Below are 16,157 nucleotides of genomic sequence, written 5' to 3'. Positions count from 1 at the left end.
GGAGGGAGACAATTCTACCAAAAATATGTAAATCTCTGACCTCAAGAAAATCATGTTCTGACAATTGTGAAGTAATTAGATGAAAAAGGAAATGTAATAAGAACTTCATGCAACTTATTCTAATAATAGACTAAAAATGAATCTGAAGAAACATTAAAAAGGAGTAAAAAATTTTAAGTCTAACATCACCAAAATAATCATCCATTTTGTTCTAGTATGAAGAGGCAGTGGAGCTGGTTCAACGATGGCTTTGGCGTTAGAGCATTATACATGGTCTTCAGGAGAATTCTGTATACACTCAATTGTAATCTGGTTCTTGGAGTCAAATCAATTTTTTTTCTTTTTAAAAGATTGGCACCTGGGCTAACAACTGTTGCCAATCTTTTTTTTTTTTTTCCTGCTTTATCTCCCCAAACCCCCCCGTACACAGTTGTATATCCTAGTTGCAGGTCCTTTTAGTTGTGGGATGTGGGACACCGCCTCAACGTGGCCTGACGAGCGGTGCCATGTCCGCGCCCAGGATCCGAACCCTGGGCCGCCGCAGCAGAGCACGCGAACTTAACCACTGGGCCATGGAGCCAGCCCCTCAAATCAATTTTTAAATTAAAACCTCTAGGAATCTTACCTACTCAAGTTAATCTCAATGCTAGTATATTTTGAATCATTCTTCAATAGCACAGAAGCCAAAATTTCATTCCTTTAATATGCCGCCTACGTTCAACCACATAACATCTTTACAAATAGAAATTAGAAACTGGTCTGCTACTTTCCTGGTTCTATTAGTCCATCTTATAAACATGATGTGTGCAGACTTTTTCTACAGCTCCACAAAAGTCCACTTTCTAATTTAACAAAGATCAACTCTACAGTCACTGTAATACTAAAGAAATATTCATTTTGACTGATTCATTGAGATAATTGATAAAGGAATTTAAGACAGAAAGTATCCAAACAGAAAAATATGCTTTAGGAGAGTTCATCCTGTTTTCACTAACACACCTGAAAATGCAGGAAACCTGTGAACTATGTCAAAAGAGAAGCCTCGTGGTAAAAATAAGAGTCCCCCAACGACAAATACTCTTTTAAAATAATTTACTTAGTTTTGGGGTGTTACTGCCACCTTCACATGATAACATTAGTATGCCTGATGTTCTGCAAATTTGTACTAATTTCCTACTCTATCCCCAAAATGAAGCCACAGTGTAAAGATGTAACTCATAAGGAAGTTAAAAACTTTATGACTTTTCCATTCTGACGTTTGCATCAAAATCCATCCTCTATTTGAAACAGAGAACATTACTTCTCAGACTGACAAAGGAAGCACCTTGTACAGGGAAACAGGGAACATGGGAGTGAGATTCCAGTTTTTCCTGGAATGGAGGAATTAATTAAATTAATTAAATGTCTCTGCTATAAAACCTCCTAGAGATTGAAAATAAACAATATAACAGATATGTGACTTTACAATAGGATTATCAAAAAATCTGTCACCTACTAGGCTCAAACGTATCAAGGTATACATCATTCAGCCACAGATAAGTCAGTCCTTTGGGCAAAAATCACAACTCACTCCAGGACCGACTAATGCTGCATACATTAAAATAGCAGTCACCAAGGTATGAGATTCAGTTAAGGAGAAAATAAAATAATACAGAATTTGGCAAAATTCTCAACAGACCTTCTCAAAAAGTCCTACCTTGTCATTAGCGTCCAACACAATGGTGCTATGTCTCCACTTTGTTAATACTATGGGTTCTTGCAGCCGCCTGTCCAGGCTCCTACTTTTAATTATTTCTCTTTGCTGCTGGGATGAAGCATTATACTAAAGGAAACAAAATATACTTCATAAATAAGAGAAACAAAAAGTGGAATCTAAACATGCTAGCTCCCAATGACACATGACATTAGGCAAACTTCCTTGTATGACACTAATATGAATTTTCTGGGCTCAGTTTTCTGATCTGTGACCAGCACTGTGGCACAATTGAGAGGATCACAGAGTTTGCTTTTGGAGAGACCAAGTTAATGTTATATTTGGCAAAATATTTAATCTCCCCAAGTCTGTTTCATCAACTGTAAAAAGATCTAACAAATATCTCATTCACAGAGTTGTTATAAGGATTAAACAAAGCATAAAAAGTACCAAATATTGCCCTGATAGTAGGGTCTCAATAAATATTAGTTATCATAATTTATAAAATGAGGTCATTGAACAAATTAATATTTTAAGGTTTCTTCTACTTCTAAAATCCACATAAATCCAATTTTTGGTTTAGGTTTTAAAAATAGTGCTTACAAACACTGTAACAGTATTTTCACATTTAAAGGGTTGTTTTTACTTTTGCTTTTACTTATAGGCCAAACATACTGTTATTTGTTTCTCTGAAGTGGTAAAACATAACCAGGTGAAAGGTAGAGATGGTACTAGTTCTAAAGCCCAATCCTGAATGTATCAGTTGTGCACAAAGGATAGGCAATAACTGACAAGAAACCTGCATATAAAATTAAGAACACATTATCAGTAGGCATTAAATCATGTAAGTGTTTGACACGTCAAGAAGATCACCAAGCAGAAACATTTGAGAAATGTGATGTTTAAGAGTTAGGCTGTTTTATACAGGCAATTTTAGTAAATTATGAATAACGAATTATAATAAAATAAAAAATATTAATCTGCTTTGTAAGGGATACATTCTTCTTCTGAAACCAAAGGATACCTAATATCTATTTACTCCCCTCACCCATAAAAAGCCCAGTAAATCTTAAATTTTAATGACTGACTATAATTTCAATGAAAGTACATTTTGGGGATGTTTTTAATATTAAAAAACCTTCCAACATCTTTCTCCACAATATGCCATTTCTTTTCTCTCCAAAAAGAGTCCTTACAGGCTCCTCAAACTGTCTCCCAAAGCTGTTACTTTGTTACCCAAAGCCAGGCAATAACATATGAGTGTTTGTTTTTAATTCACTGTTGCTTAACAAACAGCAATCTTAACATTTATCATAGAAATTCACAAAGGGATAATTTATAGAATAAACAAAGATGAAGCTTTAAGGCTAGCGAAAAAAAATTCTGTGCCAGAAATCCCCAAGTGAAAAGAAACTCAAATATTAAACAGGGCTATATTTTCCCTTCAATACAATCATCGTTAGCACCAATTAAAATGTATAGTTGTGTGCAAGCTTGTGTATGATACCTACCCTAGCTTTTGAGTGCTATAATTACTACAGATGTTTAGAAATGCTTTCAATGTGGGAACAAAAATAACGTAAAATTAAACTGGGTAATAATCACAATTTTAAATGTGCTGATGATTCTACTAGGCAACAATAGGTTCATAAAAGCAAAGAAAGCATAAATGAGATAGATATAAAATCTAGTGTAGACAGAAAACAAAAATAAAGTGTCACATACTTATAGAAAAGAAAAATAAGATGACTCAGTTAAAATATACAAACACACACATGTATGTGTCTAGTTAAGATAGCTAAAACTTAATATTTTTATAATCCCTCTAAAAAGAGCTTTTGGTTTTAAGAATTTTAACTGAATTTTTATTTGAATTATTTCAAAGGTAAACTAAAGAACAGTGACTAATGAAAACCCACCACTGAGCTTTAGCATATCTAACATAAGATGTTTGCTTCAGGTGTTTGTTATTGTTGTTGTTAAGACATACAATATTATAGACATATTAGAGGCCCTCTGAACACATCTTCCAGACTCCATCCTCTCCCTCCCTCCACAGCAGTACCCAGCCTAACTCAGGGCTCAACATTCTCATGCATTTTATACTGTGATACATACTTATGTATTTATAAATACATATTACTTGTGCTTTTTAAATTTTATATAAATGGAATCACATGCATAATTCTTCAACTTGCTTTTTTCACTCAATGTGTTTTTATTTTAAACAATGTATCCATGTTGGTGAATATGCAGTTCTAACTCATTCACTTATTTTCACTTCTATATAATATCTGTAGATACCACAATTTAACCATTTTGCTATAAGTGGACGTGTCCAAGGTGCCAGTATTAATTTACACCCATTATCCGATAAATAACTTTTATTTCCTTGTAATATATCATGTTTGAATTGGTTTTCTTGTAGAAGTAGACAGGTGGGTCATGGTTTTTTATCCATTCTGAAAATCTCTTCACAGGTGTGTTTCGATCATCTACATTTAACGTAACTATTAATGTTAGGATTAAGTCTGCCATTTTATTATGTTTTCTGTTCTGTTTATCATTCCTGTTTCTCTTTTCCTGCCTTCCTATTGGCTACTCGAGCAGTTTTTACTACCATATTTTAATTTATCAATAGTTTCTTGAGTCTCTCTCATTTTACAGTTTTTCAGTGCTTGCACTAGGGATTACAATTTACATACTTAATTTATCACAGTCTACTAGTAACATTTTACTACATCACGTGGAATGTAGAAACTTTACGAACAATTACACCCCTTACTCTCCCCCCTTTATGATAGAGTTGTCTTAAATACCTCCGCGTACCATGAATACTACTTCAGAAATGTTATAATTTTTGTTTTGAATGTCAAACATAATTTTTAAAACTCAGGACAAAGGTCTCCCCAGATATTCACCCTTCCCACTGTTTCTTCATTCCTGACGTTCCAAGTCCTCTTCAGGTATCATCTTCCCTTCTGTTTGAAGGACTTCCTATAGCAATTCTCTGAGAAAAAGACTGCTGGTGATAAATCTCAATTTATTTTCATCTGAAAATGTCTTATTTTACTTTCATTCTTGAAGGATAGTTTTGCTGAATGTATATTATGGCTTAACAACAGTTCTTTCCTTTCAGCATTTGAAAAATGTTATATCACTTCCTTCTGGCTTCATGGTTTCTAGTAAGACATCCACTGCCTTTCAAATCATTACCCTATAAGTAATCTGTTGTTTCACTGTGCTGCTTCCAAGATGTTCTTCTTTAGGGGTGGGGGGCAGTCTTAGTTCTCAGCAATTTGATTACAATGTGTCTAGATGTTGGTTTCTCTGAGTCTATTCTGTTTAGTGTTCACTCAGCTTCTTGAATCTGTTCATTTGTCATTTGCCAAATTTGGGACATTACCAAACATTATTTCTTCAAATATTTTTCAGCCTCAAACTCTTTCTCCTCTCCTTCTGGAACTCCAATAAAACAAATGTTAGATCTTGTGTGTTTTCCACAGATCTCAGAGGCTCTGTTCATTTTTAAAAATCTGATTACTCCTCCAGGGACCAGGAGGGTTGCCTGGCATGCTCTTCTCACGGCAAGGCAGAGGCGGAAGACCAAGCCCTGGTGCACAAGCCCATTTCAAAACTATGCTTGGGAGACATTTGCTCACATCCCATCAGTAACAGCAAGTCACATGGCTGAACTTAGCGGCAGGACAATACACGCCCCTTCACAGTGGGAGGCCACCACAAAGGTATGGAGCAAAGATTACTGATACAGGACTGGGTAAAGAATGGATCCAATGATGCAGACTACCAGAATAGGCAATCTAGTTTTTTACCCTTTGATGGCTTTTAAGATCGTCTCCTATAGTGAAGTTCTGCAAATCCAGTAAACTGTGTCAACAGGAAGATTTATTTTTATCCATCCCAGTCACTATTCAAGGCATATTTTCCAATTAAAGACTAATGCCTTCCTTCAGTTTTATTATATTTTCAAACATTATTTCTCCACCTTTCTCTTCTTCCTAGTTAGTATATGGACTTCCTAGTTAGTATATGAACTTAGGAAACTCTCCACCCATCTTCTATTTCTCTTAACTATGCTTTAATGTTTGTTAGCTTCCTATCTGTCTGTAGTTTATACTATCGACTGAACTTTTTATTTCAACGACTATCTTTTTTATCTCAAAGATTCCTAATTCTTTATCCTATCACCTATTCATGTATCATTTGGTTTTATTTTTTCATAATTTCTTGTTTTTAAATGAAAGCCTTCACTTAACTCTAAACATCTGCAACATAAAGTCTCTATTAAGTTATTAAGAAAATTAATTTCATCTGGAGTACAACGTTCTGATTCTTGATTTTCTCATGTCTATAACAGCATTAGAGTTCTTCATGTGTTTTACTTGGAATTTAAAACAGCAGTTTCATTTTGAGGAGGAGACGTTTGTTTTGTTTTCTCTCTTCACTCATCCTTCTTTATTTTTCCCTCCCAATCCTTCTGCCCATCTAGTGGTTTTGTGGTTCCTTCCCTAAACCCAATCTAGAACCAGCTATGTATAAACACATGTGGATACATATTGTATCTCACTTAGTTGTCATACAAACATAGTCCTTCTTTCTTCTTGAAGGTAAAGACAATGCCCTACACCTGTATTCACTATAACACCTACACAGTACTGAGCACCAAGTATGTATTCAGAAAACAGCAGTTAAATTAAATTTCTCACATCTGCATTGAGGGTTGCAAAACTATCTGGCAGAACTTATTTTAGACTTACTAAGTGTAAAACTGCTTAAGGTACAGAATTTAACCTGCAATTTTCTTTATCATAAAGTAACAATCCCTTAAATAGTGGTTTTGGAACATCTTTCCTTATTTCCTCATTCCTAGTGTACCCAACTCAAACCTCTTCCCCACATCCAATTCAACTGGAAGTTCAAGAAACTGCCAAGACCTTCTGACTTTATCGTAGGTGGCAAATGGCAGCAGAAAATAGATAATATCACAAAACTAATGACTCAACACTGATCACAATCAGCAGCCATTTCCATTGTTGTAGAACTAATCTTTAAGGCTTTGACATAAGTCAATCCCTTGCCTCTCTCCTTTCACCCAGGACATCTCCAGAAATAAGCAGGCTTCTTAACATTGAATATATGTCTTTCAACCAAGGAAACAATAGAAGTTAACAAGAAACTGAATAGGAATTTTAGCTACCAGTTAAGTAAAGGTTCTAAACTGCTCCTTATGAAACGTCATCCTGGAAGCCTCCTTTTTCAATGGAAACTGACCTGGGACAAATCACTATAAGAAGGCTTGTGTTTGATCTCGTTACTCCGGGTAAGGAAACCACTGTCAAGAAAGATACGATACAACAAAAGATTCTTCTATAACTCAAATGATATTTGAGGTACTGATAGGAGCTAAAATCCAAATGTGACAAACGGAACAAAAATTTAATATTATGTTTAAATTATGTAATTAATATTATAATAATGAAATATTAGTCTTCTATAATCTAAATCATTTTCAGTGAACTAAACTTTCAGCAGATTTATCTTCTAGTTTAAGTCAAAAATCAGATCTCATATTTTATAAGCCTAAGAGAACCAATCACTGTTATATTGATCATTGGATAGTTATGTCCCCAAAATATATTCCTAACCCAGGTCATACAGTATTATATATTTTGGCCCATCACTATCCATAGATTTTTCTTTCCAATTTAATCACTAAATATGATTGTTTTTATAAATGGTATCTAGTTTTGAAAAATAATACTTGATATATTCTCTAACTTCTTTCTAGTACATTTACAAAACAGAAATACTGTTAATCTTATTATGTATACCCTTTTCTCCCAAAAGGTGGTAAGAGTTGTATTATACTATCCTAATAACAGCTATATTAAGCTTAGAATATTATTTTTCCATTTTTGAGTTTTATTGAGAGACAATTAAATTAGGAAAATAAAGTTAGGCCATTTCATGTTCAGTTTTTTGTGGTTTTTTTTTTGAAGAAGATTAGCCCTGAGCTAACTGCTGCCAATCCTCCTCTTTTTTCTGAGGAAGACTGGCCCTGAGGTAACATCCATGCCCATCATCCTCCACTTTATATGTGGGATGCCTACCACAGCATGGCCTGCCAAGCAGTGTCATGTCTGCAACCCAGAACCCGAACCAGCGAACCCCAGGCCACCAAAGTGGAACGTCCGCACTTAACCGCTGTGCCACCGGGCCAGCCCCTCATGTTCAGTTTTTTGTGAAACACACACAAACATAAAGAACCCAAACTGTCGCTAGAGAAATCACTCAATTGCTATGCTATAGTTCATAAAATAAGACTATTATAGAGTTCTGAGTGGTTGGCATAACTTTGAAGTTTAAAAGGTAAATGTGGTTTTACCTTCAGAATCAGATTCCAAAAGTACAAACTAATAATGATGAAAAATGAAAAAGACCCACAAATGCTTTACTGAATTGCACTTCATAATTTTAAATGATATAAAACTTCCAACACTGAAATACGTGAGGAGGAATTTATGGCACTTTTAGATATATTTTTATTTGGATCTTTCTTCATTCCTGATATTATTTCATGATTAAGTAAAACAACATGAGAAAAACTTTGGAGACAATCAAAAGATGAGTGGTTGCCAGGGAAGAGGGGAAGGGGTGAACAGGGAGAGGACAGGATTTTGAGGGTAGTGAAAATACTCTGTACGATACTATAATGACAGATATATGTCATTATACTTTTGTCCAAACCCACAAAATGTACAACACCAATAGTGAAGCCTAAGGTAGACCATGGACTCTGGGTGATTACGATGCGTCAGTGCAGGTCACGCTCGGTTAAAAAAAAAAAATTACCACGCTGGTGAGTGATGTTGATAATGGGGGAGGGTATGCATGTGTGGGGGCAGGGAGATCTCTCTGTACCTTCCTCTCAATTACTCTCAAAAGTAAAGTCATTAAAAAAAAACCCACTATGTGATAATATTTTCATAACACTTCGCATATGGAAGTTTTTGTAATTGAAATATAAAAATTATCTTCATTAATACTAACATGTTTAAGTTGCAAGTCGTATTTTAAAAAAACAATCATATTATCCAAATGTAAATTTTAATACGACTTCTCATTTAGGAAGTATTAATTTAAAAAACAAAGTGGCTAAAAATATGAAATAGTGTTTTCTGCTGAGCTGGGCAAAAGAGAAAGTACCTACATAAACTGTGTGATAAAGAATCAAAAATGCTTATTTGAAGATTTGACAAGGCTTTTTTAACTACCAGAAAATTCTGAGGCTGTACTCGATAGCCAAATTAACCAAAAGAACCAGTATTCCTTTATGCCCAGACGCCACTCCCGCCAAATTTCCATTATAGCAACCTACATTCTTCCTTGAGATCTTAACATTTTAAAAGCTGTCAGAGTTATAACGGAGCTCTTCTGCTACTGCCTCAATACAGATTTGCAAGTGTGTTCTTAGAAGTCACATAAAGGCTGTACATCTTACTCTACTAGTATCAAGCCTTACAATTTCATAAAATAATTAAAAGTCAGATGAAAGTGGTTCCTGCCACTTTTAGCACCAGTTTACTAGATTAGTGTCTCCCAATCTTCAGTCAATTTAGTAATACCTAGTGATTTTTTTCTAGATACATGATATCCATCTCTTTATACTAATATTTTTCTTTAAATTAACTTACTTCAGGAAGAAGATAAATTTCTTTTTTCTTATGTTTTTTTGAGGAAGATTAGCCCTGAGCTAACATCTGCCGCCAATCCTCCTCTTTTTGTTGAGGAAGACTGGCCCTGAGCTAGCATTCATGGCCATCTTCCTCTACTTTATATGTGGGACGCCTACCACAGCATGGCTTGCCAAGCGGTGCCATGGCCGCACCCGGGATCAGAACTGGCAAACCCCGGGCTGCCAAAGTGGAACGTCCATACTTACCCGCTGCACCACCTGGCCAGCCCTTCCATCTACTATTTTTAAATAGAAATTCAGTGTTAAGGTTTGTTACCTTTGGCAATTCCCATTCCGACCGAGATCCATCTGCACTGTAGTAATACTGTCTACCTTGATCATCAACATGCTTGAGCCACTATAAAAACAAAACAGGTGTAATATTTTAAATTTAAATAAAAGTGACTTTAAGGCTTATACAACCAGAGATATTAGATATTGTTCTTATAAACCTTATTCTACTTGCTCAAGAATACTGCAAAAGAAATTCAACAAATTTATAGTAACAGACTTGCATTTTAAGTTTGGTGAGAATAAGTAAAAATATTAAATGTGAACTCATTTTCTCTTTCTTCCAATGTCAAGCTAGTGATTCAAGCACCACTTAACAACATAATAGGAAACACAGAACAAAGATACATAGATGCACATACACAAGCGGACACAGGGCCACACTCTAACAACATAACAGGAAACACAGAACAAAGATACACAGACGCACATACACGCAGCGGACACAGGGCCACACGCTAACAACATAACAGGAAACACAGAACAAAGATACACAGACGCACATACACGCAGCGGACACAGGGCCACACTCTAACAACATAACAAGAAACAGAGAACAAAGATACACAGACGCACATACACGCAGCGGACACAGGGCCACACTCTAACAAAAGGAAAACTTTTTTCAATCTTTAAGTATAAAACTACTGAACAATTTAAGCCAAACTTTATGCAAACCCTTAGGAGTTACCTCCTATAGCCGACACATCTTACTCAATATGATTTAAATAACAACAAAACTTCACATAAGATAACATAGGGAATATGAGGAGAAAAAGAATAAGTATTGGTAATATAAACATGTGATCTTGATTGTGAAATAAATGAAAACTACTGTTCCCTAATGTTCTAATGTCTAATAATTAAAGCAGGAATGAGGGGTAAAAACCTACCTCCATTTATTTCCAAGGATCTATTCTCTAAACTAGCACAACCAAGCAGTTACCTTCTCTGATGATACCAGATATAATACACATAAAATTTCAATGTGTATTCCCAAACTAATTAATTAATCACAACATACTAGATTCATGGTTTTTGTTTTACATAACTTGGTTATAAAAGAAAAAGGAATACAGGAAGTGAAGTGGTATATCATAATGGCATGTTCAGAAAACTATTCACCAAGAAAAATATAAAGAAATACATTTATTGAAGAAGTCTAAACAGAATGATACTCAGTAGGTATACTCTTTAAAAGGTCTATCTTAAATGGGTTTCAACACTACAAGAATCAGTATCACTGTAAGCAGTTTAAACCCATGAATCAGTAGCTATACTGAGTTTTCATTTGTCAATTGTCATGATTATAGAATTACAATAAAGAATATCTTCATGAGTTTTTTACTACTAAAACTTCAGTACACAACTGTTTTATGAGAGGATTCTGCCAAGAACACTAGATGAGAAAAAAAAGGTACCTTTTCATTAGTATAGTCACTGGTATATAAGGTATGCCCACGTTCATCCAACTCTTCTGACCAACCCTTTGGAGGAGAACCACACTGACTATCTGACTGGCTGTAACAAATGCTGTGGTAGTTTTCTTCTGATGAAAGAAGCTATAAACAGTCAGAAACATAAGGATTTTTCTTCTTTGCATATATATACACAGTAGTTGAAAATCTAAGCGATAGACTTTATTTGGGTATTAGTACCAGATATCTGGAATATATTTGAGTATTTAATCTTCAAAACATTGTTTAGTCTTTTAAATGGTACATTGTAAGTGGTGAGGTGAAATTAATAATAGTTATTTTATCACATTAATGCAACCCTAGAGAAATTCATCATAATAAAATTGAAAACAATGTTTCAGACAGATAAAATGTTACTTTCTATTTAATGCTGCTTTTTCTAGCTGCTTTTAAACTGAAATCAGGTTAGAAAATGACAGGAGTGTGTATGCGTACACATGCCTATGTGTAACCAAAGTAGCGGATGGGGTACTTCATCAGACTGAGAATCTTGAAAATTCTCACTCATCTCTATCTCACAAGTTCCTAACCAAATTTCTGGCAAACAAGAATGCTCAATAAATATATCTTGAACTCTTTTGTGAAAGTGTGTGGGATGGCAAGGAGAGAAAAAGACACTAGCTTTGTAACACTATATTTTATGTCCTAATTTATTGGCAAATTTTCCTAACTCACCCAACCAAGTGCTTATTAAAGACTGTCGGAAACTAAACTTCAAAACAAGAAAAAATATTATTGAGAAAATTCAAACACAATACAGAGAGATTAAGAAATTCATTGTGGAAATAATTAAGGTATCGTTTCCTTTAAAAAAAAAAAACAAAAACGATAAACTCCAGACATTTAAGAGAAGCAAATTAGAAGATGGAGAAAATTTAACCATTTCTGTTTTTTCAAACAAGAGGCACCATGTGACTAAGTAGCAATTTGCTTACTGCACTTAAACTTCATTCATTCAACCAATATCCACTAGGTTAACTCTCATGTGCAAATGACCCTTCCAGGATCACTTACAGGTAAAATAGTTTCTGCAATTAAATCTTAATCAGATATATTTTCTACCATTGTAATTTGGTCTAAAACACTAAGATATTTAGATTCTCAATGTTGTAGAAGTAACTTGACATAAATATCCTAATATTAATATGTTCACAAAAACTGACATAGACAACTTTGCAGAAGCCTTGCATAAACTGAGCTGTATATGTTTCAGAACGGTAATGTTTTTAGAAAATGGACAACCTAAATCAAAAATTAGGATTAATTTTTACTTAATTGAGACCACTTAAAGTGTAAGCTCATGATGGAGAAGTGCAATAAAGTCTGTTAGAAGCACAGTAAAAGAATGCAATCTAATTAGCAAAATTAATTTAAGAAAGTCACTAAATCATGTTTTTCATAAACTCAACTTTCTAGTTGACAAAATGCTCACCATAATTTCCTAATTTTTGTGCAGTAAAATGTTCACTTCTACCATGAAAAGTAACCCTCCAGTACCTCAACATGTTTTCTTACACTATAGAACCAAGAGCAGCTTTAAGATCTTAATATTTACTGCTAGAAAAGAGATGTCTAAGGACAAACAAAAATTAAGATTATTTTGGTAAGCATTCTCCAAATGTTAACTGTTCTATACTAAATAACTCCATTCAGCAGGACACTTGGCCCAGCGACTTCGGGGTAAATATTCTGTAGCAAACATAGCCTAGTAGAAAGATGAGGAGGCCACCTAGATGTTCCATTTATAGAAGAATGACAGGTAGGTACCCAACTGATCGCCCAGATGAAAGCAGTTTAAAATATTACATAAAATTTTTTTAAAAATCATCAAGCAGCAAGAAGTTAGTTAAGAAATACTGAGAGGTCAAAAACTAAGTAGAAATAAGAATCCAGAAAGATAAGTAGAATAAAAAGACCAGCCTTCTCTTTGAAGATAGTTGCCAAACCCCGAACTAGAACATTAGTTTTCGAGGCCATGCAGAAGCACTGGGGAACGGGACTCAGGACCATCAAAGGCAGGGAGTGTAAAAGGATACCCCACAATAAAGAACTGGGAGGCCAAAGAATTATACCCACAGCTTATGGGTGAACCAGAAACAAATCTCGTCCCTTTATTCCACACTAGGGAAATCACAGGAATCTTCACAAAAAATTGGGGGAAACTGGAGGAATCCCCAACTACAAGCAAGTCTTTATGCAATCCAACTTACTACTACTTAGGTGGCCTATAAAAACTGAAAATTTAGTTACAGATATTCCCTAGGCACCTGGCAGAAACAAAGCACATCCTCTCTGAAGGAATAAACTTTCAACCCCAGCATTAAAGACTTCCTATATACGAATTTTCAAGAACTATCATCTCACATTAAAACACATACTGAGACACACAAAAGATGTGCAACAAAACACCATGAGTGAGAGACAAGAAAAACAGACAACATAATGAGACTCTCAAAGACTTTATATACTGGAATTATCAAAAATAAAATATAAAATAAAGCTAAAGAAAAACATGACAAATAAATGCAATACATGATCCCTCGCTGGATGCTCCACTGCAGGAAAAACTATAAAGGATATTACTTGACAAGTGAGAAACACTGAATATTAACTATGTATTAAATAATATACCAATATTAAATTTGTTGGCTATGATAAATCTGTTTTTCACCAAAAAAATTGGTTTTGCTGAAAAATGTCCTTACATTCAGAGAATAAAATCTTATGCTGTCTCCTCCAAACGGTTCAGAAAAAATTATTGGAGGGTAAAGAGGTGGAAGGAGGGATAGAGAAATAAAGTAAATGTGGCAAAATGTTAACAACTGATGAATCTAGATGAAGGACATCTGGTATATGGATGCTCACTCTACTATTCTTTCCATTTTTTTTTGCAGGTCTAAAACTTTTCAAAGGAATAAGATGGGGAAGCTCCTCCAAACAAATAAAAAAATAACATTTTTTAAATTCAAGGACTGGTTTAATATCACATAAAGATGTACCTGAAGAGAAAAATAGTGAACAGGAGCTAGATCTGAAAATGACTGAGAATGAAGCAGGAAGAGACACAGAGAGAAAATTTAAAAGTATACGGGAAATCAAGAGCCATGACAAACAGAGTAAGGGGATTAAGCAGTCATCTAATCAAAGTTCCAGAATGAGAGGAAAGAGAAAATGGGACAGAAGCTATATATAGACAATGACTAAGAATTTTCCAGACCTGATCAGACAGGACTCCCTAAATTCAGGAGTCCCAACAAAGCCCTGGCAGGAAACAAAAAAAAGATACCTTCACCTAGTTACCTCATAGTGAAAGCAGAGATACAAGATCTTTAAAGCTGCCAGCAAGAAGAGACAGGCTGCTCTTAAAGGAATGACAAGTGAATTTCCAACATCAACAATGGAAGCCTGAAAACAGAGAATGAAATCTTCAATGAACTAGGAAAAAACAAACAGGTGAACAATCAACTTCGAACTGTACACCCAGTAAAGATACTCTTCAAAAATAAGGACAAAATAACTGCATTTCCAGACAAACAAAAAATCTGATTCTATCACTAACAGATCCACACTAAGGAAATTTAAAACTATGTACTTTAGACAAGAGAAAATTTATCCAAGATAATCTAATCTACATAAAGAAATGTGAGAAAACAAAGTGGTAAATATGAGGATTAACTTTTAGAGTCACCTTGTACAACAATAAGAGGGCTAAAAATAGAAACAAAATATAAGACAACAATAGCACAACAGCGTGTATAGTTCTTGTACCGCTTTAAGGAGCAAGAAGATACCAATTAACTTTAGACTTTCTAAGTATGCACGTCAAAATTTCTAAGGCCGAGTTTCTCAACAGCAGCACTATGGACACCTAAGGCCGGATAATTCTTCAATGTGGGAGCTGTCTGTGTATCACAGGATGTTTGACAGCCTCTCTGGCCTCTACCCACTAGACACCAGTAGTGCTCCCCCAGTTGTAACAACCAAAAATCTCTCCAGACATTGTCTAATGCCCACCAGGAGGCAAAACTGTTACTGGCTGAGAACCACTGTTCTAGGGTAACTGCCAAAATAATAAGCTTCTGAGTTAAGATGGAAGAGTGAACACTTGCTCCCTCTCAAACCCCACTAAAATAAAAGCACTGAAATATCTTAAAAAGACCTAACCCCTCAAGAAAAGGGAGAACACAAGAAGAAACAATACTCATAAAACTGTGGAGCTAAGAAGCAGATGAACAAAAAGTGAAATTATCCACAAAGAAAGCAGAATCTTAACTGGTGGGGTAGATGTGGAGTTGAAAAGATGAAATCCAACAAATTTACAGAGCACAATTTTCAAACGGCTCAGGAACTAACTGTTAGGTACTCCTGGAGCCCCCAGGTGAAGGCAAGGGTACTAAAATCACCAGGATCTCCTTCTTCATGTGTGGCTGCTAGGTGTGTGCCCCTCCCTTACCCAGCAGAAGTACAGGGATTTACTCCCTCTCAAGAGGGAAGACAGGAAGATTCTGAGTTGGGAGATAAGAGGCACAGTTGGGACATGGGTATCACACAGAAAGAGGGCAGACCAAAGAACGATACACAAACTGAATGCCAACTACCAAGACCCTGGCAGCCCTGACTCTCTAGGCAGAAGATTTTAAGACTGCTGTGGAGACTGAATAGTCTAAAAGGAAGGCCTAATGGTTCTAACATTGGAGACTCCCCACAAACCAGGTGACCCAGGTTGCCATAGAGCAAAGTTCAAAATATCTTACAACTGTGAGAAAAAATTATTTCTAACCTAGAATTTTATACTCAGGCAAACTATCAATGAAATATGAGAGCAGAATACAGACATTTTCACATACAAAAATCTCAATTTAACCTCCCATGTGCGACCTTTCTCAAGAAGTTACTGGAAGTTATCCTTCAGCCACTTTGGAAATAACTATTTGTTTTT

General features: G+C 35.2%; 1 protein-coding gene across 21 annotated transcripts in view; it reads right to left on the bottom strand.

The window, feature by feature from the left end:
- Window positions 1-16,157, bottom strand: part of ARHGAP12 (Rho GTPase activating protein 12) — a 118,224-nt gene that overhangs the window by 37,888 nt on the left and 64,179 nt on the right. For 12 of the 21 annotated variants that reach the window (XM_070255467.1, XM_070255462.1, XM_070255465.1 and 9 more), the window contains 2 exons: window positions 9,727-9,807; window positions 1,697-1,822 (listed from right to left, as the gene is read on the bottom strand). The exons of 1 other annotated variant lie outside the window; for it this stretch is intronic. In XM_070255467.1, the coding sequence (XP_070111568.1) occupies window positions 1,697-1,822; window positions 9,727-9,807 (207 nt within the window). Of the gene's footprint in view, window positions 1-1,696; window positions 1,823-9,726; window positions 9,808-11,161; window positions 11,303-16,157 lie in introns of all 21 variants that reach the window. 8 more of the 21 variants (XM_023632095.2, XM_023632093.2, XM_023632097.2 and 5 more) reach the window with 3 other exon arrangements.

The sequence above is a fragment of the Equus caballus genome, chromosome 29 (assembly GCF_041296265.1).
Source record: "Equus caballus isolate H_3958 breed thoroughbred chromosome 29, TB-T2T, whole genome shotgun sequence".
Lineage (NCBI taxonomy): Eukaryota > Metazoa > Chordata > Mammalia > Perissodactyla > Equidae > Equus > Equus caballus.
This window is presented reverse-complemented; position numbering and strand designations above follow the sequence as displayed.